This window comes from Vipera berus (genome assembly GCF_964194415.1).
Source record: "Vipera berus genome assembly, chromosome: 14".
NCBI lineage: Eukaryota > Metazoa > Chordata > Lepidosauria > Squamata > Viperidae > Vipera > Vipera berus.
In genome coordinates this window covers 13,321,119-13,347,820 of record NC_138217.1, presented here as the reverse complement: position 1 = coordinate 13,347,820, position 26,702 = coordinate 13,321,119, and the positions used below count along the sequence as shown (strand labels likewise).

Genomic DNA, 26,702 nt, shown 5'->3' with positions numbered 1-26,702 from the left:
ATGCATCCAATTAAGGGCAGAAGACAACAGCCAAAGTTAAGAAGAACTTAAAGCAACCAAGTCTCACCTTTCTATCTGGGCAACAGCCCCTTAATTTTAAATTTCAGAGGGCAAAATGTGTCCCCAGAGGCCTCCCCCATCCCCATGGGCCCCTTACCTCCTTTCTGGGACTCAATCTCTTTTTTGGCCTGCTCTAAGATACTCTTGATGGCGTCATCTGAACCAGTCTCTGGAGTTCTAATCCTTGGCGTAATGCTTCCTGATCAAAGAGAGAGAATAGCGAAGAATATCTTCTGACCTGGAACAACTCCATTCACTTAAAGTCAAGGAATTACGTAGGGATATCAGGGACCCTCTTTTTTAAATAAGCTCCTGTCTGAAGAAACATCTCTTGTCCTTAGGGAGGGAATCTGGGCCTTGGGCTAGAGGAATGGGAGAGGGCAGGAAAGGAAAATCCTAATAATCCTGGAGCAATTCTTATCCTTGGCTAAGAATCTGCCACAAAGACTGAAGCCCAGATTGTATGTGGCTTGTATCAGAGCCTTGGTCCATCTACTTCTGCAGAACCTCGGGTGGGTCTCCAGGGCTTCAGGTTGAATGCAGTTGCAAGATTGGTCCATATAGCCTGGGTGAAATATGGAGGCCATCTAGGAAGTCCCTTAAAGCTTCAAACTCTCCCATAAATGATAAATATTATAACAGGATCCTTGTAGGCGTAGACCTCTCTTTTGGAGAAAGCAACTTCTCTGGCAGACCAATTGGTGGGACTAAGGCACCAAAGGTTGTCTCCACTGAGACAGAAGGTGTTCCCAGCCCTCCCTAAAATGCCAGGGCTGACCATGGGAACTTCTGCAGGCCACATTGGACCGGTTGAGCTGCAACCTTCCCCCAAAGAGAAACAGAAGTCATTTTGGTTCTGAATTATGTGGTGTGACTGGTCTGGAGGTTTTGAAAAATGGAGCTATGAAAGACGTCCTGTTGACAGCTCCAATGGTTTAACCCTCAGTCCCAAATCAAGCTTCTCAGAGAACATGTTTTGTTGGGCCAACCTCTTAGATTTGCTGTGTGCATTTGGTGGGTCTCCAAAATCGAGCTATATCCTACTTCAAGTCAATTAGTGGTAGCAGCATTATCTTAATTAAAACTCACTTAATTTGCAGAGAAGCCTCTTGTATAACCATCTTTGAGCCTGGCTCAGTTCTAATATTATTTTTCTTCAGCCTGCAGAATGCACAGTGCCTTGAAGAGGTCCAGGTCCACAAGGAGCTCACCCGCAAACATTTGCACGGAGGAGAGAAGCCCCAGAGAGACCCAAACTGAAGAGGATGTATCTCAGCTGGCTGGTCTTGGCTTAGGAGATCACAGAGAAGGTAGGAAGGCAGGGAGAACTTTGGTTTCAGAGGAGGAGGAGTTGAACCTGTGCAAAGTGGTTCCTGCCCCCCCTCCCCCAGAAGCACCCATCACCTCCCACCCCAGCGGGTTCCCCACCTGGACCACTCACCTCTCTGCCGCACCTGGATCGTTCTGAGCGCCAGGACATTCTGCTCATCGGAGAGGAACTGCTTCATCTTAATAAAGGGCTCTTTCCCTTTGACGGTCAGCTTGCGCCAAGGCTTGGGCCGGGCCAGGATCTCACTGACCGAGCCCTGTGAGAGGCCCAGAACGTAATGTCCAAAGACTCGTTGACCGATGTTGTGCTTCAGCAGCTGCTCCTTCACCTGAAAAGCAATTTCCGCCGTGTCCAGTTGCTCCTCATCGGCTGAGCTGGGATTGCTGCCTTCCGACTGGTCACTTGGGGGGCTCCCGTCGTTGCCCAGGCCGGGGTTCGTGGGCAGCACCAGCCCTTTGGCGGCATAGAAGGCGGAGGGGAAGCTGCCCGTGTTGCTGTTCTCGCTCTTGTAGCCTGGGGGGCCCATCTGTGGTGGGGAGAGGGAGTCTCAGGCTCGGGGTTCGCCAGCAGCCTGGCCCCGGAGACGCCAATGCACAGATCCCCAGTACCTCCGGAGCCACCGTGGGGGCCAGCAGGGGCTGGAGCAGCGGAGGGGAGGTGGAGTCTTCCCTGGGGTTGTGCAGGAGCTGCTGGGGAGACACGTAAGATTGCTCGGGGCCCATGGAGTCCTTCACCGATTCGTCTTCCGAGGGATCCTCCTCTAGAGACCAAAGAGAGGAACACACACACACACCAACTATAGCTTCCCTGGACCATGCCGGATGGGGATGATGGGACCTGGAGAGCCCTTGTTTATGGGCAGCTAGGAACATTGGACAGCCTGGGAAAGCTGGAGGAAGGAAGTGGCTCCCTCTCCAATGTCCACCCATGGTTTTTCTAAGGAAGGTCCCATGGTTTATTGATTTAAGGCATTTTTACAGCTCTTTCCGCCAATAGGAGTGATTTATAGAAGGGGAATAAGTGGACAGAGTACTGGACAATCCCCACAGGAGTGATGGGAATTGAAATCCAATGCATATCTTGGGAAGCCTCCTACAGCTCAGAGCAGTGTTTCTCAATTTTGACAACCGGAGATGTGCGGACTTCAACTGGCGGGGGAATTCTGGGAGTTGAAGTCCTGACCTCTTCAGGTTGAGAATCACTGCTCTAAAATAACTGGAAAGGCCCCTGCCTTAAACCCTAACCCTTCTGCAATTTTAATTTATTAAGCCATCTGTGCAAACTACTGCATGCGCAAATCCACGCATGGCTGATTGGGGGATTCTGGGAATGGAAGTCCACCTGTCTGAGAGCTGCTGAGGTTGAAGAAACACAGTTCTAGTCCATCCCCTTAACGGACAAGGGCTCTCTGCATTGACACATCTTTCCCCCCCCCCAATCCGTTTGCCATCCTACCAGGGTTGGTGGTGAGGTTTGGTTTTTCCAAGATATACTTCCGAGATGGGTAGAAGGAATCTTTTCCCAGAAAGAGTGCGTCGGAGGGCTTTGAGATACTCTAAATGCAAAATAAGAGGGCTAAGGATTAGAATTCCTTCCTTTTCTCCATTTTTGTTTTAAGTGGCAGCCTGACGTTCTGCCCTTGCCACCCGAGGCACCCATCAGCCAAAAATACTCTTATTCATAATGCAAAGATCATCAACAAAAGTAACTCAATGAAAGCGGCAACTTGTTCCAGTCAACCCTAAAAATGTGGCAATTAGTTCAGCCATCTGACCGGGTACCACTTTCCTGTTTCTGCGCGTGGCTGTGGATTTCCTGTTCTTCCCAGTACCATCTGGTGGAATAGCAGGGGGTAAATGCAAGAAATGAACAAAGGCTGAAAACTACCAATTCAAGAATTGGAAGACTGGTGGTGGATCCAAGGAGTTTAAATTAAAAAGATCCACGGAGGGACAGAGATCTTTCCCAGCAAGGATCGGCAAAACCTCAGGAATTATTTAGTCTGTCCACTGAAGTGGACAGGTTGCAGGCAAAAGTCTTCTCAATTCTTAATGACGGGGTCTATCCTTTCCTTTTCTTTCCTTTCCTTTCCTTTCCTTTCCTTTCCTTTCCTTTCCTTTCCTTTCCTTTCCTTCTTCCTGCAGAACAACCTGATCGAGGCTGCAGCTAAGGTGTGTGCACCTGTCAGGAAGGTTTCCAACTTGCCTGGGACAGGTTGCAGTCGGAGGAGGCCAACTTCATTGCTTTCAAAATGCTGCAGAAGAAAGGAGGGGAAATTAGGAGTTGCAAAGAGCTGATGAGTCCAGGTGATAGGACATCCTTGCCCTGGACCACGTCGGATTTCCACTCCCACAGACAGATCCCTGAATCCAGAGAGATCTCCTCTCCTTCTCCTGGGAACAGGGCTGAGAAATGCCTGGCCATTTAGATCTTAACTTTCTGAGGATGGACCGAGAATCTCGCAAGATCAGCTAATAGCTCCTGCCGAGAGGTGGAGCTTTGTGAGAACCCAAAGTGAGGGGAAACCCTACCTCAGTTCTGTCTTGATCTCTTCGTAATCAGATTGAGCACGAAGCTTTTCTTCCAACTTCTAAAGAATATACAAGTGCAAAGAGAGAGACACACAAATAGAAATGTTTAAAAATTCTTATTCAGAGGCAGAGGTTTATGGCCCGAAACAAATCTTAACACGAAAAGAAAGGCACGGCTTTCTTCCACATATCCCAAAATATATCGAACTGCTTAGCATATCATTAACTCAGTTCAAATATTATTCAAATGTTGTGTGTGTGTGTGTGTGTTCTATAGACAATGACACCTATTCGCAACACCCTGCATTCATCTTTAACCAAGTAATTGGACAAAGTATATTAATTGCTGATTTGGCCTAGATTAAAACAGGTGGCAAATCCTTCCATCCCATTTTAACCCTTGGAAAATTAATCCGACTCTCTTCTCTTTTAACTTTAGGGAGGTGAAGAGAAAGGTTTTAATTTAAATCACCCCACACCCAATTCTTGGGGAAATAATGCCACAAAAATGATACCCACTTCAATGGCCTCATTTTTGGCTGCCAATTGCCGTTCTAGGTCTGCAATTTGATTGGCCGAAGAATCTTCCATTTCTTGCATGGAGTTTTGCAAATGTTGTATTTCCTTGAGAAGCCGGAGAATTTCCCGATCCTTGGCGGCGAGGGCTGCCTCTAGCCGTGGACCCGGACACAAAGAATAATTCACTTTATCCTGCAAAAAGAAGGCATCTCAAGGGAAAAATGTACTAATTTTGAGGATTTCTCTAGCTAGAAATAACAAAGACTACACCCCGGTTTAGGTCAATTCCAGACAGGCTACTTCATGCATCCTTGTGAAAGACACACATCTGCACACCAAAACAGATCAGTTGGAGGCCCTCACTTCTTGCTAAGCCCGCCCTAGCGTCATCTCCAACTTCTGAGGAGGCTTCAGCAGAAGATTCTGTTCTCTCAACAAGCAAGAGACCAGTCTGGAGGCCTCATGTTATCTGCCCCTGTTCTAAAGCTGAAGTAGGTGCTGAAGTAGACACAAGACTCTAGCAGCAAATGGGGGTCTTAGCTTAAGACTTGGAAGCCAACACCAAATGTAAATTGTTTCTCAACATTAGATTCGCCTGGTCTGCATCAAGCTGGTTGCAACCAGAATTTGTAGAGTGAGGAATCTGGAAATGGAAGATTTGTGCTTCTGGAAATTCCCACGGGAGCCTGCTTTCCTCATTTGATTGATGAGGATCCCCTCCTGGTCCTCACCCCACTTGGTCCTTGGGGAGAACAGCAAGCCAAGCGAAGGGAGCTGTTTACAGAGGAAAGCTGTTCCCGCAGGCTCTCCACCTCCCTCTGGGCAGCCTCGGCTCTCTAGAAAAGAGAAGAATCAGAACTTTGGGCTGAAACATCACACCAACCGTCCATTTCCCGAGTCTTTTAAGTCGCTTTCATTGGTAAGCCAAAGCCCTCTCCCCACGACCGCCTGTCGCTCACCTGGTTGGCCTTTTCAAGATTTGACATTATCATGGCCACTTCATCTGTCCTACAGCAAGAAGACAAGAGTTATGGTTGACTTCCAGAGCATCTACAAAGGCAATTAATTTTAATTTTAATTTTAATTTTAATTGGGGGTTTTTACTCTTTCAGGGACTGTTATAATCTTTTTAATTGTTTTTAATTATTGTATTTCTTGTTTTAATTCCCTGTAAACCGCCCTGAGTCCTTTGGGAAAGGGCGGTATACAAATCCAATTAAATAAATAAATAAATAAACTAGGAGTAGATGCCACCATTTGTTTCTAAGGGGAAAAGAAGCATGAACCAAACAAAAGAGGTCCTCAGATTGTCATGGGAAAAACCAACATCCAGAGATTCTGGTCTGTCCTAGTTTAAGTTTCCAATAAATCTGGCTTCATGGTGACTTAAATGTCAGATAGTGGGGTGGTGGGAACTGCATGGACCTCAAAATGCCTGGGGCCTTTTTCTCCTCTCCTTGAAAAAGGATGGAAACCAGCAGCAAAATGCCTGTCCATCCCAGTCCTCCTTCCGTGCCTCCTCGTTCAGCACATACGAGCCCCGGTCTTGATCAAAGTCAATGTTATTTCACGCCATGTGCCAGAAGGATCAAAGTCCATCTGTTTTGGTAGGATATGATTAAGTGTTCTTAGCACCATCACGTAGGAGAGAAGAGACCGTTGGGGATCATAGTCATGGCAAAACATCAGTGAGGATGCTGGAAATATTTGGAAGCAGGAAGGAAGAAACCAAGCACGTGCGCGCACGCGCACACACACACACACACACACACGTGTTACAGACATTCCCCCCCCCAGCTTCTACAATTTCTTAAGCTTCTTTATTTGTGAAGCCCTTTTCAAGTGTTCATCAGAGATTTCTCCTACTTAGACACCAGGCAACCCTCACAACCTGACCCATCAGCTGCAAGAACATCTGACAGAACAGAACAAACCAACCAACTTACTTGGAAGCTGCCTCTTCATCGTATTTACATCGCAGGTCAACCAGCTCCGTCTGGGTGGCTTTTAGTGCTGGCCAGCAACAGAGGGGACATAAAAACAGAGAGTAAGAAATGTTCTTCTAGTGGACTGTGCTCAAAGAATGTTACTCAGGGCTAGTAAATATTCAGTCATAAACTGGATAATTAGGGGGGAATGGAGACATTTGTAGACCCATGGGCTACGGATCCTGGCATTTGCCTGGCACCAACCATCCTGGTTAGCGTTGCTCTCTTTTAGGACAATGGATTGAGAGAGATTGTGAGCCTTATTCAAGTTAGTTGAGTTCAGTTAAGACCAACATTTCTAGGTGAACTCAAAGGTATACGTTTCATTCGTTAGGCAGCAGTGGTTTACATTTCCAGAACTTTTGAATACGAGCACTCTCTTTGTCTCTTCCATGCAGGCTGACTCAACCACTCTGAGTCAAATGCTAATTTCAGATATGGGCTGGATATCATGAAAAAGGGAAGGATTTGAGAGACTGGAGGAAAAAGAGAGGTTGGCCATCACTCCAATGTCTGAGAGAAAACGCCAGACAACAGAGAAGCAAAGAAAATTGGACTCTGGCCCTGTGAAGACACGATCTTTCAACAGGTACAAAAAAACAAGTTTTTTTTTCTCTTAAGAGCTAAATGGAGCAGAGAAAGTGCCATGCTGAGCTTTACAAAGGCATGAACCCACCAAGAATTAACACGGATCAGGAGGAAGCCACGGCAAATGCTCCCCGGCAACTTCAGCTGTGCCTCCCTTGATCATGAAAAGTACCTGAATGCAGGACTTTGATCTTCTCTTCTGCTTCCCCCAGCCGGCTGGCCAAAGTGAACTGGGCTTCTTGAAGGCCCCTAAGATAAGAGAGGTATCTCCTTGACTTGATGAGGCAACCCACCCCCAGCCTGAGGTCCCTCGAGGGAACCTCCCATACTTCCCAATTTGTTTGCATAATTTGGCTGGTTTTGCTAAACATCTAGAGAACTTCCTCTATTTGAAAGAATTAAAAGGAGAGGCCTGTCTAGAGATATACCTGAATTCTTTAAAAAGATAAGTTGGGTTTTGTTCACAAAGAAAATCTGTGAAAAGTGCCCAGTGTTGACAGAGTTTGATTCATAGATTTTTTTATTATTATTTATTATGTACAGTTGGGTCTCAGTGACATGAATTTGTAGAGGAATGGTTTTCCACGATCTCTGAATCTCACTGAGGAAGAAGCAGTGCTTCTTACGTAACATTGGCTCTTCCTTCTTAGGCAGCATAAATGTTGTTGCAAGGTAGACCATGGAGCTGAATTATATTTTCCTTTGAGGAGGACCACCCTCCCCTCTACCTCCCCCTCCTCACCTCCTGGCTCATACTCACGTACTTTTGCTTCTCCACCTCATTTCTCTGCAACAACGAGTCGGTCAGCAAGGCTTTGCTTCCGAGCCCAGCAAACTTGGCCTCTGAAACTGCCAGTCCACAAGGGAGGACTCCTTCTTTTTGCTCTGGGGGGGGACGGGAAGGGGAAATCTACATCAGCAATAGGATCGGTCTAAGCTGGATAGATCTCAGCTAGTTCTCCTTGCTGTCTGCCTCCTTCAGATCATTGGCCACAGATCATTGGCCACGGATCTGCCAGGCTTACAGAGTGAAAAAACTCCTCCATGCACTTCCAAGCACAGCCTTGAAGCACTGATGGACCCTCATTTGACCCTGGAGGTTTTTTTTTCTCTGAACGTCTCCCTGTACTGCAGCAACGTGCCTTGGAGTTGGCTGCTTTATGCTGTCAGTGGAAGAACTAGGACCATGTGGGTACCTTTGGGGAACAGCAACTCCTTCTTCCAGGGCCTGTTCAGCTCCTTCAGGGGGGGTTTCTCGGGGCCCAGGCAGTGAAGTGGCTGGTGCCGCCCTTCAAGGGTGGGCAGAGGGTCTGCTGGAGGGAAGAGGAGAAAGGCAGAGGTGACCTTGGAGGCCCACCTCCAGAGCAGCCCTAAGTCCCAGAGGTCAAGCTCAACATTATTTGAGAGGGAGAGAGAGAGAGAATAGATGGATTAGATATGATAAATGGGAGAGAGAGAGAGAGAGAGAGAGAGAGAGAGAGAGAGAGAGAGAGAGAGAGAGAGAGAGAGAGAGAGAGAGAGAGAGAGAGAGAGAATGCCTCCAAAAGTATTGTAAGTCTATATAAGACATTGGTGTATTATTCGCTCTCCCTGGCCCTATTAAGGGGGACACAATGGTGAGGGGACTTCAGACTCGCAACAGGCCTAGGCCACTTTTTTCTCAATCATTTTTGCCACCCCTGAAATAGAAGCCCAAAGCCAGGTTTCGCTTCTCTCTTGCAATCCGTAGGCCTCAGCCTAGAATAATGGTGGGAAAGTTTCCCACGGGGGTCAGAGTTGATAAGCCAGGTCCGAAGCCCAACCTTGAGGGGATGGATGGCTCCCGCCGCCCTCACCCCACTGACCCTGATCTGAAAAGAAACGGAAAAAGAAGCAAGAAACCAGCCCCATTTTTTCACATTTATTAAAAATGATCCGGGCTGGTAAATTAATTTGTTTTGTGTCGTACAATGGCAGTGCAGATGGACTCATTAGCATGCACACAACAAATAATTAAGGATGCATTTTTTTAGCTGGCCTTCCTAATGGGGTTTGCTGGGTTAATTATGTCAGTGCATAATTACCTTGGTCTGGGAGGCGTTAGGAGCCCCTCCCCAGCCAGGCACTCTGGCTAATAATGGTGGGTTGCCCTGGGAGAGGAAGGGGCCTCTTGGAAACACACCTGCCCACCACTGCCTAAGCAAACAGGCATTATAGGCAAAACGTGCCGTTGGATGGAAACAGTGCCACAGAAGGAATTTTGGAACGTGGCTCTCTCAGCCACGGACAAACTCTGTGCCCGGTTCCTTCCCTCCAGCTTTCAACCTAAAGCGTGGCAGCGAGGGTTGTGTGAAAAAAAACAAAAAACGGTAAAAAGATGTCATCTTCCTCACAGCTACGGATTTAATCATATGCACGGCAGATTTAGCAAAGTAATCAATCAAATCTCTTTTAAATCAATGCAGAGTTCTTAATGAGAGGCGAGCTTTGCCCAAACCGGGGGAAGGGGGGGAATCAGCCAAATCTACAGCAAAACCATTTTTGTAAAGCTGAGCCTCGGACTTCTGGCTGGGCGGGCACCATGGACCTCTGCAGCCCAAAGATGCAGGATTGTTTGACCAATTCAAGGTGACAGGACCTAAATTGGGGGTGTCCAACCTTGGCCACTTTAAGACTTGTGGACTTCAACTCCCAGCATGGCCGGCTGGAGAATTCTGGGAGTTGAAGTCCACAAGTCTTAAAAGTGGCCAAGGTGGGACACCTCTGATCTAAATACTCCCAAGTTCTCGTAAATGTTTCAGCCCTTGTCTGAGCTTGGTCTGATTCTTGGGGGGGGCTGTTCAAATGGGGAGCCACCAACAGAGGACTCAGGGGGTCTTCCTTGCCAGGGTCAAAGATGTGCCGAGAAGTGGAGACCATAAATCCAGAGCCAATAAAAGGGCAGTTGTGTCTCTTGCTGAGGGCCCCCTTGTGGACTTATCAGCTGCAGTGGTGGGTCATCAGTTGGGGACTTGGAGCGTAGCAGGTCTTGGAGCCGTCTAGAAAATAAAGTCCAGCTCACTTTACAGCTGCTAATAACATCTCGCGGCTAAGATAACGATATGGACCATTAAACCACACGCTTCAAGGTGCAACTGATGAGGAGGAATTTCAGCCACCAGGTCTTCCACAGGCAGAAGGAGCAGCTTTGACTGGAGGACAGAGCAAAGGGGCTTGGAGGTCCAGCCTTTCTCAGTTAGGGGGTCGCAAGCAGCCGTAGCAGGGCCAACAGTGAGGACGTGAATACGAATCTTCCCAGATGAGGTCAACGGCTCCTGAGTGGCAGCTGGCTTCTCTCAGTGACCAACTGGATGTCCTTGGAAACTCTAGAACATCCAATTCCAGAACTGGAGCAGACCAAGAGATTGGGACTCAAATTCGTGTTCAATCCAGAGAGCCCGCCTGGCGGCTTTGGGCCAACTCCCATTTTCTAACATTTCAGCGGTTTATTAGGAGGAGAGAAAATCCTTGGAAGGAGGGAGAATGGGAATAGTTCTTTTTATTTCCCCCGAATGTAGCCACGACGGGTTCCCGGTTCAGCCTTCCAAAAGAGAAACTGGACTCCACTGGGTCTGGCAGCTCCTTCTTAAAATATCCTCTCTGCTTTCTGCCTCTGCCTGTAGCTGGCCACAACCTGTAGCTGCCTCCCATTAAGAAAGGTCTGCGTACGTCGTCTGTGGTTAAGGCAGCTCCAACCACTGCCTGCCCTGAGCAACTGTGGTTCCTGAAAGGGTCTCCTCCCAAACACACCCAGGACAGAAACTCAAAGTGTGGGTCACTCTCTGCACCCAGGAGGCAGATCTTCCCACAGGCAACCAGGACACAGACAAAGAAGCCAGGGATCCTAAGTGCCCACCCAGGGGGTCCGCACCTGGCCCAGGAGATGCCCTCATGAAGCCATTTGCACGGGGGCAATTGCTCATGTCTGGACAAGCAAGAATCCATCTTTAGGAGGTCTCCTCTGTCTTCACTTTGATTGTGTGGATTGAAAGAACCTGCTGGTTCAGATCCAAAGTTGCATCTTCAGTCTGCAATTTTGGGGACTCTTAGAAGCAGGATTGAAGCTACGCATCTTGTGGTCAACCTCCAACCCCGGGCATTTGAGGAATCCAGCTTCTTTCTCAGATAAGCAACCTAAGGGGTTTATCCAGCCATACGTAGACACTGGCAAACTTCCCAAATTTCCACCTCCTATATAAAGTATTTAGGTTTCCCTCGTATGCACAGCCCGATCCTTACTTAGCAAACTACTTTTCCCCCCCCGCTGTGTTCCCATCGAGAGGGAGCGATGCATGCCAAAGACAATGAAGAAATCAGTTGTCGCTGCCACATGAGTTAAAATGAGACTTAAATCAATCCATTCTCAACAATGACTTTAATTATGCTTTTAACATGATTTTACTGCTTCCTCTCCACCCTCCCTCTCCTCTCCATGTCCAACAGAGATGCACGCCTAGCCTGCTTCCCCATGCCACATCTGGGTGAACAATATCAGAAAAAATTATGATATTTCCCCCCCCTTCCTGTAATTACAGACGCAGAATCCCAGGCTCAGTGTATCAAAACACTTGCTGAGCATCACACTTTTCCTCGGGTGAGATTTGCACAGACAGAAGCCATTCAAGCTTCGAAAGGAAGCAAGGAAGACGAAAGGGGGGGGAGGAGGAGGAGGAGGAAAGAAGGGCATGTACAAAGCAGCCCGGTAAGTAAGCCCAACTGGAGTTAAAATATGTAACAGATATTAGAACATGCAGGCATTTTTGCTGATTAAACAGAGGAACTCAGTCAGGCAATGGCTACTGGAAAGCCTGGAAGATCAGGGGCCCCTCTGCTTTTCACCATTCCACTCCTAAGAGGGTCTTCTGCCACAAAGCTGTTTTCAGGCCAGGGAGTGCTTCTCTGGTTGGAGATTCAGTGCCAGACCAGGAGTCACAGGGCCACCTTCCTTATCTCCCTAAAGTTCTTGCCTAGGTCAAGAGGGCTTCCAAGGCACGCAGTGCGCATCCACCCTTCCCCAGCCTGCCAGGAGAAGGAGACCCAGCGTCCCTACCTGGTGCTTTGATTAATTGCTTGTAAACACTCAGGAACGCTGCCTCGGCTTCCTTGGTCCGTTTGCTGAGAGCAACCACCTGAGGGAAACATAAAAACAAGACTACAGTTGAGAAACCAGGGAGAGAAAGGGCACCGCCAGGATAAAAGCTGCACCTGGTTTGGGGAATCAGAAAGGAAAAGTTCCATAAAATTAGGAGATACCCAGTTACATTTGCAATTGCACATGTTCGTTCCCCTAGGAATCCAACCTCAACCTCAGCAAAGCTCTGGGAAGGAAGGAAGGAAGGAAGGAAGGAAGGAAGGAAGGAAGGAAGGAAGGAAGGAAGGGAGGGAGGGAGGGAGGGAGGGAGGGAGGGAGGGAGGGAGGGAGGGAGGGAGGGATCTCCCACCCCCAACCCCTTAATCTTAAAAGGCAAAAAAAAAGAGATTGCAAATCTTTCACCCAAGACTGAATCTAAATTGCTTGTCATTCAGCGGGGACGCATCAGGCATTTACAATTCTCCAGTCACCAGAGCAAACTGCCTTTGCTGCTTCCCTCCCATTCCTGGTGGGGATTGCCTGACCTTAAGCATTCATGCATGTTTCTTTCGTTCTTTACACTTTCAGATGGAAGAGAAATATTAGCAAGCAATTCGTGGTCAGTTTCCACAAACCCAGAATTGGCCTAAAGCAGAAGCTTCTATCCTGGTTTGGTCACAGTTATAAAACAGGGGAAGCAGTTCCTCCAATACATTCCTTTTTTTTGGAAGTCCAGAAATTGTGGTTCCAAAATTGCGAAGGCGAACTTGGAGGAATGATAATTTGATAGCTGGAGAAATGGAAAGATGGGTGGATCAGATATTAAGATGAGGAGGGAAAGAATCCACCCATTTTGGTGATGCCAAGGGATCCTAGACTTGCCTGTTGCAGCTCCCAGACACCCCAATTTGAAGATCTTGAGGATTCTCATCCCTTGCCAAGGTTGGAGAGCCCTGGCTCAGATGCTGCAAGAACGGCTTGGTGGCTCCAAGCAAACCAAAGAGACCCCAAAACTCCATCCTGGGTCCAAGTCCAGATGTTTCATCAGCTGTCCAATGAACCCAAAGGAAAAGGAGCTTCCACAGAGGGAAGCCAGGTAAACGGAGGAAGCTGGCTCTGGCTTGGCTCCCCGAACAAAGTGACGCCTCCCTGGCTCCCGTTCCGAGTTTGCTCAAGCCAGTCCTGGAAAAGACAGCCCCAGAGCCCCAGAGCCCCCGAGTACAGCCAGCCAGCCCACCGAGGGATGCTTGCGTAGGACCGTCTGCTTCTAGCCCTTTTGCAGAGAAGCTCTGAGAGGTTGGTCAAGCCGAGAGGATCAGCCGGGGGGGGGGGTGAATGTAGCGCACTCCGAAATATTCTCTCTTTGCTCCCCGGAATCTGAGCCCCCTCCCTCCCAGCCTCCTCTGACTTTTAAACATCGACGTATCATTAACTTTTTCCTTCTCTGCATGTTTCTTTCTTTCTGCCTTGCACACACTCGGCTCAAGGTGAGAGAAAACACAACTGCGCACTCCACAACCACACAAGATTGATGAATTACATTTCTGCTCCGGGTCCTTTCCATGGCTGGTGATTTTCCAGCAAAGCAATTATCACCATAGAATACATAATGGCCTAATTAATTACTACTGTCAGACCGGCCTCTATGCTATGATTATACCTTATCAAGGCGTCTCTCTCTCTCTCTCTCTCTCTCTCTCTCTCTCTCTCTCTCTCTCTCTCTCTCTCTCTCTCTCTCTCTCTCTCTCTCTCTCTCTCTCTCTCTCTCTCTCTCTGCAACACTGAGAAGCAAAAAATATTATTGCAATGGACAGGGTTGGGGTTTTCTTTTTTTTTAAAGTTGCCTACTGCCTCTGCCTCTCCTTCCTCCTGCCTTCAATCTTTCCGTTGATATTTTGCCTAGGTTTATACACAAACAGCTCAAAAACGCAACACTGCATTTAAATGTAATTGCAACTGACGAAAGCTTGAACACTACACTGGCTTTTCCAAACAACCCAGTTAGATATTTTAATTCAAATGGCCGCTTCATAATAACAGCAGCAGCAGCGACAGCGCAACAGTAATGCTCCCTAAATTCTACTTTTGCCCGTTTGTCCTTGTAAGGCCTCCTTGGTGGTGGTGCCAACTTTGCAGACCCCCGAAGAGGCCCTGATTCAAGAGAGAGATGCCCCACCGCTGGTCGTTCCTTCTTTCCCTCCCTCCATGGATGGCTTCCTTAACAAAAGAAAAGCAGCAAAATTGCACACGGGAATCCCACGGAGCCTTCCTCTAATTCTGCTGAGGGCACAGGAGGATTGCAAGATAGAAGGCATACCTGGAGAAATAAGGATGCTTTCCCCAGCATTTAGTGCAGTGAGAAAGTTGTTGCTTATTACACGTATTTCTTCTAGGCAACGGATCTATAAGCAACTTCTGATGGCGGACATAACAAGCCAATTCTTCAAAGAAATTTAAAAAACCTTCACAGAATTTTGACTCAGCGTTACAGTGTTATGCTGGCTTCGAACCTCTCTTGTAAAAAATAAGTTGAACTAACTAAAGTTGGGGAAAAAACAGAGTTTCCAACTCTCCTGGCATCAGCAATATCTTGAGAAAGGCAGGAGAGGAAGAGATGACTTGATAGCAATCTCTCTCTCAGATTAAGCCCCGACGGCGGGTGTAAAGTCTGAACGTCCCCCCTCAAAAGTGAGAAATTTTTTAAAAATAGAGGGCAAAATACAAGCCGAGCCTAATTCGCATTAAGAAAGGAAAAATACACTGAAGTGGGAACATGGAAAAGACCATTTAAAGGACGTCCATACATGATTCCCATTCGAGCTTTAAAAGCAAAAAAGAGTTTAACAAGAAATGGAGCAATGGTTGACTTAAAGGAGAAGACGAGGGGGGGGGGAAGAGTTTTAATAATTTACGCAGCCAAGATCTGCTGCTGCTGGCCGTCCACTTTGTCATCGTACTTCCTGACAGACACAACAATGCTGTGCCAAAGCCTTTTTTCTCACCCTCCCCAGGGACGTTCATCTCATTGCAACTTTTTCAACAAAGCCCATCTCCCTCCTGCCACTGGTTCCCCTCTCCTCCACCCCTGGGTGGGAACATCAGCTGGGGTCAAGGCGGAGGTCTCCGGCAAGGTCTCCCGCAGAATCCAGGGCTCTCCTCCAAAAGCTCCTGGCGCCTCCAAACGACCGATCAGTTGTGACTTTTGGGGAGTTGCTGGGGAGTATGGGCTGCACACTCTGCCCACTGACGTATTTTCTCGCCGGAGGAGGACTCAAGGCTGAGCTGCGGGACTTGGTGCAGTTACAGCCCTGCGATTCTATCTAGGGAAGAGCTAAAGGGCAAAGAGAACGAGGGGAATAAATGGGGTGCCCTTGAGCTCACCTTTCCATAAAGCCTGACGGGTAGAAAGGGGCCGGCTTTTATTTTAAAAGAATGGCGTAAAATGGGCAGGGATGAAAGAGTGATGTCTTCAAAAGAACAGCCATCGGTGGCCCAAATTGTGTCGACACACCCTTTTTGTTAGAAAACAGCCAACTCGCTTCCGAAGATGGCCTGGTATTCTGAAACTGGGGACCCCACTCCTCTGGATCTGTGGCTGGTCGCTCTGTTTTTTTTTTACACAGGTCCTCTGGGGCCTTTCTTTTCTTTTCTTTTTTTTCAAGTTAGCACTTTTGCATTGTTTTAATAATGGCTTTTTAGCATATGGCTTGGTGCTGTTTTACGCTTGTAATTACTGCATTATGTAAATTATGCTTTTAATGGTCGTTTTTAATTAAGCTGTTTGTTTTGCATCCTTTTGACCATTAGCCATTCTGTGGTGGAAGAGCAGGGGATAAATCCAAGAAATAAAATATGCAAGGAAGCAGTTTTGGAATCCTGAATTGGGAGAGAAAGCAGATTCTTGAAATTTAGCTAGCTGAGGATGAAGCGGTCCAGTGGCTGAGAATCTGGATATTTGAAACGGTCTCAGGATGTGAGAGCCTTTTCTCCCTTAATTTATTATCTCAAAACTATTTTTTTCTCAGCAACTGAGAAACAGGAGAAATTAGCTGACCAGCCATGATTCTTTTGACTTCTTGCTCCATTATCAAGTCAATGTTTCACCTACATTTCATTTCAACTTTTAATTTAGATATTTTCATCCCTCCAAGAAGAGGAGGAGAAGGAGGAGAAAGAGAGAGAGAGAGAGAAGGAAAAAAAGGAAGTTTCAAATCATGACTGTAATAAATGAAGGTAATTAATTGTAGTTTGTTCCTTAACTGTCTAGTCAGCTTAATTTTACCTTTTCATCTAATAATGAGAAAATAATTTTTGTGCTCCGAGGGTTAATGATATGTAACTGCAAGAGCTGCTAATTGCATGTTGCAAACTATTCATCAGAATCCCCATCTGTGCTACTTGATTATGTTTGCTAAATTATTGCTTTGAATTATCTTTCATAAAGCAACTTTTGTAATTAGCAAGGCTCTGGCTCTGCTCTTTTCGCCGTCTGAAAGAAAGAAAAGAAAAAAAAAACACAACCAAGCCAAACCAAGAAAAAAAAAAAAGAACTTTGGCCATCTCAATCTGTTGTTGCTCCCCTTCTGTCACCAGCAGCCTTTGTCTTCCCTGGGATGGAAAAATTAAACTTGGGGTCTTATTTATCGAAATCAGGATACGAGAAAAAGTCTGCGTGCCTCTCCTGCCCATCTCCTGGGCAGTGGCACTGCCATTCATTCGTTCATCTCACCCTTCAGCAGAGGAACGTGCTCGCAATTTACAAAAACCCCAGGACTGCTAACAATCCACATGGTCATCGGGGAGGCGGGGGGGGGGGGTTGGGGGTACTGCCCCCATTCCCAAGACCAGGGGTCTGCAATGAAGGGGATAGTCACAGACAGATCCTGCAGATGTTCCGGGGTTGCAAAAGGGCTGGTAGGAACCCCTTTTTTCTCCTACCTTCTGTTGAGTCACCATTTGGATTCCATCTCTAGATTCTGAGCAATCGTATTCATTGCCTTCGTTCTACCTGGAAATCCCCAAGGTGAGAGCTCCTGGGATATAGGTAAACCCCTAAGTGGCCTCAACAACTCTGAGAGCCAACAACCCGGCCCTCGGGGTGCTAACGACCAGATGACTGCGAAGAATATAAATCCTTCCATTCCCTATCAGTTAGTTAGCACTGAAGAAGCTTCTTGGTTGAGAAGCAAAATGTTTTCAAAGGGAGAAACAAAAAACAAAAAAGTCCAATTGGCATTTGGAAAAAGTACCTTTGGGACAACCATGACTTGGAAGATGGAGACTCTCCAGAGACATGTTACTTGGAAATTGACCTGCTCTTTGCTGATGGGCCTTGGCCCTTCACACAGTCCAAGGGAGAAGACTTTGGCCCCAAGGGCCCCACAAGCTCTAACTAGCCAATTCCAAAGGTTAGCCTCAGAGATTGAGCGCTGATGACGTTATCTGGTTGGGTAATAAACATCTGCAAGAACACAACAGTTCCCAGGAAAGGCTCAGATCATCCCTGGTCACTGGCCAGGATGAACAGGTCAGGGCTGCACCCCAAGATGGTGGCCTACTTCTCTTTCTCCAAGAAAAAGCCATTCTTGGCTCTTGATGGTCATCTAAATCCATTTCCTCTTCTTCTCCCAGAAGATCTACAGACTAAGCTGAATGCCCAATTTAGTCCATTCTTCATAAAAAATGAAACCGATTCATCCATTGTTTGGCTGAGCCATCTCTGATTTGCATTATATCCATACAGAAAGACCGTTTTTCACTGGCTTCAAACACGCAGCCCAGTCTCTCCATGGTAGACATTGAGGGTATAATTTCACAATGCAGATTCTGCTGATTATATAAAGTGGCCTTAAGGTTTGAATAGATGAAATGCAGGGGGAGGGGGGGAGCCACATATCTACATCCTGCTTGAAATCCATATTATAGTCCTTCAGAAACTTGATGCTTGAAATAAGGAAAAAATGCCATGGAAGTTGTAAGACCGCAACACAAATGTCCTTCAACATGCTTAGGGACGCACGATCCCTCCTTTTCATTCTCTCAATAACTTGGTGAGGAGGGTCAGGGTGGAGAGAAAGGGAGGCCCACAACTCCAAATATCTGCAAATACCACAACGTTTGTTCAGATCTACAGCAGACGCAAGCTTTGCATTTTGAACAAGAGCTTCCATTTTTCATTGCATTTGCTCTCTTTCTCAATTTGGAGTCCACAGTTTGGTTCACAAATTTTTCTACCCACGGTAAGAAGAAAAAAGTACCTTGTTACTGGTCTCTTCTTACCTCTGCCTGGAAACCTTTTAAGACAGGAGCCACCATATCCCGAACCGCCTGAAGGAAACGGGGGGGAAAAAAGAAGGGATGGGAATTCTCTTGTTTAGACATCTAAGGCAAGGAGGTTCAAAATGTGGATCTTAACTTAGTTTCTCAGCTTACACTTTTACAATATTTGTGGCCATATTCAAGCAAGGAGGAGGAGGAGGAGGAGGAGATTGACTTAAATGAAACTTTAAGGAAAAGCAAGATGGGATACCTCAGGTACATTTCTTTTAAATTCCTGGCTGAGTTCAATTAAATGCTTGTGGGAATGTTCGCTTTCCTCCTGACGGGCTGCCAGTTCAGAAGCCACAGAATTCAGTTCCTTCTGGAACAAAAGAAACAAAAAAGGAAATGTTATGAACGTGAAATGCCAATATTTCCCTGAGATATTTTCCAACGCTACCTTGAGCATCGAAAGGCACAAGGGGGGGGGTGAGGCTTTTGCACCCACAAATGTTGGTTTCTGGTGATACATTTGAACTGTTGACTTAGGATACAGCAAACAATCATCAAGTCCTGCCATGAGTTTTGAAAACTTTACAATTCCTTTTGGAGGCCCAGTGACCTTAAATCCGTACAACCTCCACACCTGGGCTTTCAAGAGCAGACAAGGTATGGAATAGGACAAAGCCAATTCTTCATGAAAAGGACGATATTCCTACTGAGGCCCGTCAGTCCATCTTCCCCTAACAATTCCAATATCTTAAAAAGAGAATAAATTGCACATTCGGAAAGGAAGAACAAGCTCAGATCAGATCCATTTGCATGTAAACAGATAAATACAGATGGGAGGGTTGAATTAATGAAACAATCAATATTTTTAATAAGCAGATTTATTTGGATTTTTTTTCTTAGCAACTGTAAGGAAAACATAGCAATCGTGTCAAAATAATAAGAGCACCATATTGCAGTCCATGCTACCATCCGCACCATAGAAGGAAGATGACCAGATTGTAACTAATTTAGGTAGGTGTGTGGGGGGTGGGGGGGGTTTAGTGTTTGCGAATAATCTTTTCAATTAAAGAGGATGGCTTTTTAATTTCATGGGATTTGGGAGGGTGACGGGGAAAAAAGGCTGACTTGGGTAGAACTCATTTGACTTGGAGAACCGAGAGGCAATGGGCATCAAGATTATCCCTTGTAGCCCACTTGTAGTGGCTGAAATACTTTCAAGGAGTGTTCCTCAACCGTGGGCAGATGGGTGGACGTCAACTCCCAGAATTCCCCAGCCAGTCTATGGAGGAAAAGCCAGACGGTTGTTTTCAAAAATGACAGAGCCCCTCCCTTAGGGCAGAGAGGCAGGAAAGGGGCTGCCATCTTTGTGAGGCAAGGAAGAGGAAGACAGGGGCGCAAGACAGCTACACAGCCACCGCCTCTTGGGTAGACAGGCCCTTTTCCAGGAGCCATCAATCATTTTCCTACGGATTATGTAAATTCCAGGTGCTAAAGATGTACGGAGTCCGTTACCAGGGGGTGCCGATTGCGTGCCCAAGTCGCCCAATGAAGCTCCTTTTGGTCTCCGGCAAACCGGAGGGATGGCAGGTTTCTAACGACTAGCATGCATGTGCGGGGAAACCTTTATCTTTTTATAAATATTTTGTTGTTGGATGTAAAGGAAAGGGGAGCAGACTATATAAAAACATGGTCCATGGGGGGAGGATGGGGAGAGAGAGGGACAGAGTGAGACAGTGGGAGGGTGGGAGAGAGGGGGGGGAGGGAGAAAGGGAGGGAGGGACAACCTATAGGATCCTGTCCAAATTCTGCCTCCCCCCAATCTCCAAACAAATGCCCGCCCCCGAACAGACCACGTGGTGATGGAGTGGACAAGCAGGCTAAACTGGGGGCCTTCAGTGACCCAACTACGAAGCTGACTGGGCTATGGCTTTTAATCACAACCGGACGAAGAGTTAACCCGAATGAATCAACTTCCTCATTAGCACTGCCAGAGTCACCAGCAGATCCACCTCCTGATACGAAAAGCCCCTCTCAACGCTGGCCTGGCTCCCCACCCCTCCAGACTGCTATCTTCCCCGAGAACAAACATCTTGCACGCCTCTGAAAACCGCTGTCCTTCCGTCTGAGATGCCAGGACAACAATTTCGATCAAGCATCCGAAGCCAGAGATTCCATTTTAGATTAGGGGAGATGACAGCCGAGAAGAGGGGGAGGGGTGTGTGTGAAACCATCTCAAAAGGGCTTTGCTACGCCCCGGGGACTGACTCTTCCAGGAGAGGCCAAAACACAAAAAAGAGTTGGCTGGGGAGCTGAATGCCTTCAAGGTTTAGCCTGGGGACAAATGAACGGAACTGCAGAGGAAGAGGGAATATAAGACAACTGTGCCTAATTGCAAGGGACATATTCATTCATTCCATCTCCAGCCCAGCTCAAAACTTCAAGCATGGTTGCCAACCAACTGAAAGTCTCAACTCTGAAGCAAACTCAACAGGTGGCCTTAAGTCGAAAGTCTTCCCACCTTTGACAGTATAGAGGGGGGCACAGGAGCAACTAAGTGGCTGTAGCCACCTAGATTGGTTGGTTACCTGGAGGCAGGCAGATCTTTGCTGGAGGTCTCCTCCCCAGGTCAAAGGTTGGCCAACCAAGGTCCAAAAATACCTGCAGGGCGGAGCTTGTGTGGCTTGCAAAGCAAAATGGTCACTACAGCATCCGGTCTAGAGCAGGAGGCCCAACCTTGGCCATTTTTAAGGCCTGTGGACTCCGACTGCCAGAATTCCCCAGCCAGCCATGTCCAGGAGGGCAGAGCCGAGTGGACACATGCCCAGCTCGCTCCATGCCCTCCCACGGCTGCTGGATGCCAGTTGGAGACAGGGAAGCTCTCCTGCGGAAGAGACGGTCAAGAGGAACGGCCAAAGGCTGCGATTTTGTCCAGGCTGGGTCAGGTCTGCCCAAAGCTGGCTCAGGTGCAAGTCAGGCAGAAAGGACAGCAGTGCAATTTTGGGGAAGGGGCCATTTGGAAGAAGGTGCTTGTTCCCCACGCCGGGGAGGTTTCCAACCACAGATGCACAGAGAGGAGACGAGAATACCAAATTCCAGTCCTCAAAAGATATGCAAATCAGCTAATCAAGCAGCTTATTATTGCAGATCCCGGCAGCAACAATCCTACCAGATAACTGATCAACCACTAATATCCGATTGTGCCCCAACATTACTACCCCACAGACCCGAGTGTGTCTCTCTGTGTTAAAAAAAAGCATTTCTAATTACAGCGAAATTGTCCTCTCCCCCTGAAAACATTTCATCAAGCTCCTCAAGTTGGACAAAAATTGAGCCTGTCAGCAATAAGGATGCTGGATATATTTTTTTCCATCTGAGAAGGGGAGGGAGAACCATTCCTGGGGAAGGGGCACAAAGGGAAGGCAGGAAACCTAACAGGATGAGAGAAAGGGGTTTGTACATTTTGCAACAAAAGCTGGGATTCTAGTCCTCAAGGCTGAGCCCCAAGGAAGATAAGCAAAGTTGAACAAATTCCAGACTAAGTCTCTCCTTTGCGTTATGAAAAAACCTGAATAGATTACAGAGTGGAGTGGAGTGGAGTGGAGTGGAGTGGAGTGGAGTGGAGTGGAGTGGAATAGAATAGAATAGAATAGAATAGAATAGAATAGAATAGAATAGAATAGAATAGAATAGAATGGAATGGAATGGAATGGAATGGAATGGAATGGAATGGAACGGAACGGAACGGAATAGAATAGAATAGAATAGAATAGAATAGAATAGAACAGAATAGAAGCTGGAAGGGACCTTGGAGGTCTTCTAGTCCAACCCCATGCTCAAGACCCTATACCATTCCAGATAGATGGCTGTCCAGTCTCTTCTTGAAAGCCCCCAGTGATGGAGCAACCACAACTTCTGGTGGCAAGCTGTTCCACTGGTTAATTGTCCTCATTGTCGAGAAGCTTCTCCTCAATTCCAGGTTGCTTCTCTCCTTGATTAATTTCCATTCATTGCTTGTTGTCCTGCCCTAAAATCAACCTAAAGCAGGCTTGAATTCAGAATCATAACTATAATAACTCTGTTCTGCAGTGCTTCTGATACTGGGAAATTGGACATAATCGGAAATTCCTTGCGAAACCTTCCACTTCTATCTTCTCCATAAAAAGCCCAATCAGAGACTGGCAGCTTTCCCAAAGCTTAATCTGAGTTGCAGGATCCTCTACTGAAAATAACATATGCTGCCACTCTTCCACCACCCACCCACCCAAAAAAAGCCATTTGAATGTGTCTCAGGCTCCGGCTGTAACTTTGTCAGCTACAATTTAACTGCCAATTTAGGCAGGAAAGCTCATAATTAGACTGAAAGAATGACTGCTCTCTGGTTATTGATAGACTGACAATCCGAGTTCCCCGGAGCCCGCCGACGTCCTTAACCCCTTCTTGCTTTGGGATTGGAAATCGAGGCAGACCCTCAGTCCATGGGATCCAGCAGGTAGAAGGGAATGCCCGCGTGTGCCAGGAAGAGGCGTCCTTAACTCCAGATCGACGATGGAGGGATATTTTCCTCGGCAGCTCCAGAAAAGGAGCAGCCTTTGCAGTTGCCTCGGCCCATCTCTTTCCACAGAGCAGAACCTGGGGAGGGAAATTGCTGGCGGTGCCCGCTGGATTCTGGGAATGCCAAGGCTGGTCAGACCAGGAGGAGCCATGCCCGCTGGCGGGTCTCAAGGTAAAAGCTGACATCGGTTTCCTGCCTCTGTTGGGGGGAGGCAGCGTGGGGGCTTTTAAATGGCAGGAGGAAGACGCCACGGGGCCCAGCCGTTATACACTTTTATTGATGCTGTTCTGAAGAAAGCTAATCGATATATTAGATTTCCCCCAGAAAGAAAAACAGCAGTCGCTGGAGAGTTTTCCAACCGGAGTTTGCAATGGCATCGCCCAGCCCACCCCTGACTTTCCCGGCTGCCTGCGGGTGCCAGCAGCTTGATGAAGAAGAAGAGGAGGAGGAGGGCTACCAACCTTTAATCAGCATAAAAGGCTTTGGGTCAATGGCACTACGCCTGATTACCTGGACAGGTTTCTTGGATTTTAAAATAAGAGGGGAATGAAGTCACCACCATGGTTGGAGAGGACAAAAAGCCTCTTAGAATTGCAAGGGGGTCAACGCCAGAGCAGTCTGGGGACACCACAAGACTGTTACCTACCACAAGGGTGCAGAAAGCTTTCCAAGAGCATTTTGGGAGTCTCACCGTTGACCCTACCGTGGGCAATTCTAGGAGCAGGCACTGGAGAAAAGCCTTGGAGAATGCCAGCTAGGGAATTCTGGGACTTGAGGTCCCCACCGTCTGAAACGTTTCCACGGTGGACAAGCCCTGTTCTGGAGGCTAGAGAGGAAGGACGCCAGATTTCCCAAAGTTGATGCAAACCACCTCAAATCTAACCCGACAATCCTTAACGCAATTAGACAATGAGCAGACTTCTGTTGGGAAGGCAACCTTTATCCAGGGCTGTAAACGTGGTTTAGAGGCACCCGAGAAACAAAAGAGGAGGCTTAAGACAAGAACTTGTGGGGTGGGGGGGAAATCACATAGGCACAGTTTTATCTTTGGGGGGGAAACAAGGAGGACTGGGGGTCTGCATTGGATCTAATTGCAATCAAGAGCAGACATCTAACGCAAGTGACGGGCTCAGCAAAAAAAGAAAAAAAAAGGAAAAAGAAAAATTTGCTGCTGAGAGGGGCAAAATCTTTGTCTAAAAATAATCAGCCATTCCACACGCCACCGGTAGTTGTTGTTGTTGGGCTTTATCCCCCCCCCCTCTCTATCTCTCCCTTTTTGCTAGAATGGTAATCGATGCTGGAGGCTTTGAATTCCATCAATTTATAGATCTGCCCTAACTCTGTGGCTGCCTGCCTGCCTGGCGATTGTCTGCTGGGGCTGGTGGAAAGGGAGTGAGCGGGGAGGCAGGAAGGCCGCAGCTGCACACACAACACACACACACACACACTGTGGGGTTCAGAGAAGCTCCGGTACCTCCTACAAATTCCTTGATCCCTTCTCAAGCATCCTCCATCAGCCTAAGGCTCAAACCCGCCCATCAACCCCCATCGTACAAGCACATCTAAAACGCACACGCTCTGCAGAAGTACCATACGCATCCAGGCAGAATTCTCCTGGCATGTTTGCACGCGTGAGAGGATGGACACGCAGCATCCCCATGTATGCACACAAGCCCGCAGATAGGTATCTGTGCGGAGAGAAAGTGGACGTGGGGGAGAGAGGCAGAGAATGAACGGGGAGAAAGAAACGATCTCTGGAGAGAACTGCAGCAGTTAAAGATTAGCCTCAGCTTTCTGAGACGCCAAATTTTTTGAGGGCTATCGATCAATAAATCAAATCAGCGTCCAATCAATCGCCCAATCAGGAGCGTCTCGCCGATGCATTACTGCTGGCGCCTTCGAACCCGGCCCGGCCTTCGGTGGCTTTCATCAAAACAGTGCTGGGCTGGCACGGGGCCAGCTCCCACCCTCTGCCTCCACAGACTCGGTGGCGCAGCAGCCTGGCGCAAGAACAATAAATTTCTCATCTAACAGCCGATCAAGAAACAAGGTGAACATCTGTTTTGCTGCAATGGAGACGCGCGGCACACTTCTGGGGGAGCTGCAAGCCAGCTTCAAGGGTCCCCCAAGACTGCTTCCCACTGCTAGGGGCGTGCACAGGCCTCCACACAAGCGGGGGTGATTTGCACGCCTGTGTACATGTGTGCATTTGCACTCCTACAGGGGGAGAGAATACCACCGCCACCCCATTAATTGAGGGAGAAAAGAGTGGCCACTTGCCCAGGCCAGCTCTCTCTGCCCCCATCTTCCCACCACACAGCAAAAGGAAAAGAGGCTTGTCCAGTCAATAATAAAAGCTGGCCAGGGATGCAGGCAGTTTTATGATGCCCATTAAATCGCCCTGTAACTCCATTAAAAGCTGTTTATCCCCTCTAACTATTGCCAAGTATTTCTCCCCACCTATAAATGGGGATGAGCTGGGGGGCTGGATTATCCAGGAGGCTACCCAGCCCACAGCAAGGACGACCCGGCTACATGGAGGAGGGCACTTCAGTCCCATAGCCCCCTCCCCAAAATGGCCTGATGAGCTTCCGCAACCTAGAAAGGAGGGTCAGGAAAGTGGACAACCGTTGGTCCTCAGTAGGTGAGGAGCAAGGATAGCCTGCTCCTGCCCCTGGAGGTTCTGCTGGGCTGCTGAGGGTAAGAACCAGTCGGCCAGCTTCTCTCGCACCTTATTTCGGGGTCACTGAGTTCCCGGGGCAAAAGGAACCCAGATTCTGATTTTGAGGAGCCATTAAAAACCTTACAATGATGTAGGTTTGGCTGCAGGGGGAGGGTGGGTCGATCTGGGAGATGTAAAAAGGATACGATGCCCCCCCTTAAACAGAGAGGGGACTGGCCGATCCCCCTTGATGTAGCCATGCCTGGTCCCTTCCCACCTCTCTCCCTTCTTCACATCCTCCTGGCAGCCCGCAATTCTTCCGATTCACTGTGCGTTGCCCCTGGGGGGCAACGAGGAGGGAGAGGCATTCATCTCTTTCCTGCGAGGCTGCTCTCAGTCCAGGGACTCGCTTTCAACCCCGCCATCTGCCCAGGATCAGATCAAAATCTGAGTTGGATTCCATTAAACCCAAGTCTCTCTTTCTTCCTTTCTTGCCTCTCCCTCTCCAGCCCCCCTATTACAAAAAAAAAGAAAAAAAAGAAATGCTCATTTTATCTCGTCTGCCCTGAATGTGGGAGTCTCTCTCTCTCTCTCTCTCTCTCTCTCTCTCTCTCTCTCTCTCTCTCTCTCTCTCTCTCTCTCTCTCCCTCCCTCCCTCCCTCTCTCTCTCTCTCTCTCTCTCTCTCTCTCTCTCTCTCTCTCTCTCTCTCTCTCACACCAACCAAGAGAAGCAACACGGAAAGCAAATAAAAAAAGGCGGTGGGTGAAGCAGCCAGCCTTGAACCAGAGACGCTGAGGATCAATGCCAAAGCCAGGAAAATCACATCCCTGGCCACTTCAAGCCTTCCCAGCCCCACGACTGTCACCACTTTTCAGCCAAACAAAGGCCACAAGCTCCATGCTCCACGCCCTAACCTCCCTGCCTGCCTGCTTCCCCCAGCTTGGACAAGCCATCTGGAGGCTGCAGCTGGGGAGATACGAACCCGATGAGGACCATCAATGGTCCTGACCTGGAACGGTAGAAGTATTGCTCTGTGTGTAAACTGCAACCTCAGAGTCTGGGGGACATAATTTGGACCCCCGGGGCTCCTTTGGTTGATGGAATGGCTGCAA

The 26,702-nt window shown here is 47.9% G+C and overlaps 1 protein-coding gene across 1 annotated transcript in view; it reads right to left on the bottom strand.

Moving 5' to 3' along the window:
• CUX2 (cut like homeobox 2) overlaps positions 1 to 26,702 on the bottom strand; it is a gene marked incomplete at its 5' end in the record, with an annotated part of 62,692 nt that overhangs the window by 6,096 nt on the left and 29,894 nt on the right. Inside the window, 16 exons of the mRNA XM_081338910.1 lie at positions 158 to 259; positions 1,502 to 1,916; positions 1,999 to 2,150; positions 2,846 to 2,945; positions 3,596 to 3,644; positions 3,922 to 3,980; positions 4,441 to 4,632; positions 5,172 to 5,276; positions 5,400 to 5,448; positions 6,387 to 6,453; positions 7,189 to 7,265; positions 7,781 to 7,901; positions 8,213 to 8,329; positions 12,085 to 12,163; positions 18,385 to 18,432; positions 18,635 to 18,745. Coding sequence (XP_081195036.1) covers positions 158 to 259; positions 1,502 to 1,916; positions 1,999 to 2,150; positions 2,846 to 2,945; positions 3,596 to 3,644; positions 3,922 to 3,980; positions 4,441 to 4,632; positions 5,172 to 5,276; positions 5,400 to 5,448; positions 6,387 to 6,453; positions 7,189 to 7,265; positions 7,781 to 7,901; positions 8,213 to 8,329; positions 12,085 to 12,163; positions 18,385 to 18,432; positions 18,635 to 18,745 — 1,843 coding nt within the window. The remainder of the gene's footprint in view (positions 1 to 157; positions 260 to 1,501; positions 1,917 to 1,998; positions 2,151 to 2,845; positions 2,946 to 3,595; positions 3,645 to 3,921; positions 3,981 to 4,440; positions 4,633 to 5,171; positions 5,277 to 5,399; positions 5,449 to 6,386; positions 6,454 to 7,188; positions 7,266 to 7,780; positions 7,902 to 8,212; positions 8,330 to 12,084; positions 12,164 to 18,384; positions 18,433 to 18,634; positions 18,746 to 26,702) is intronic.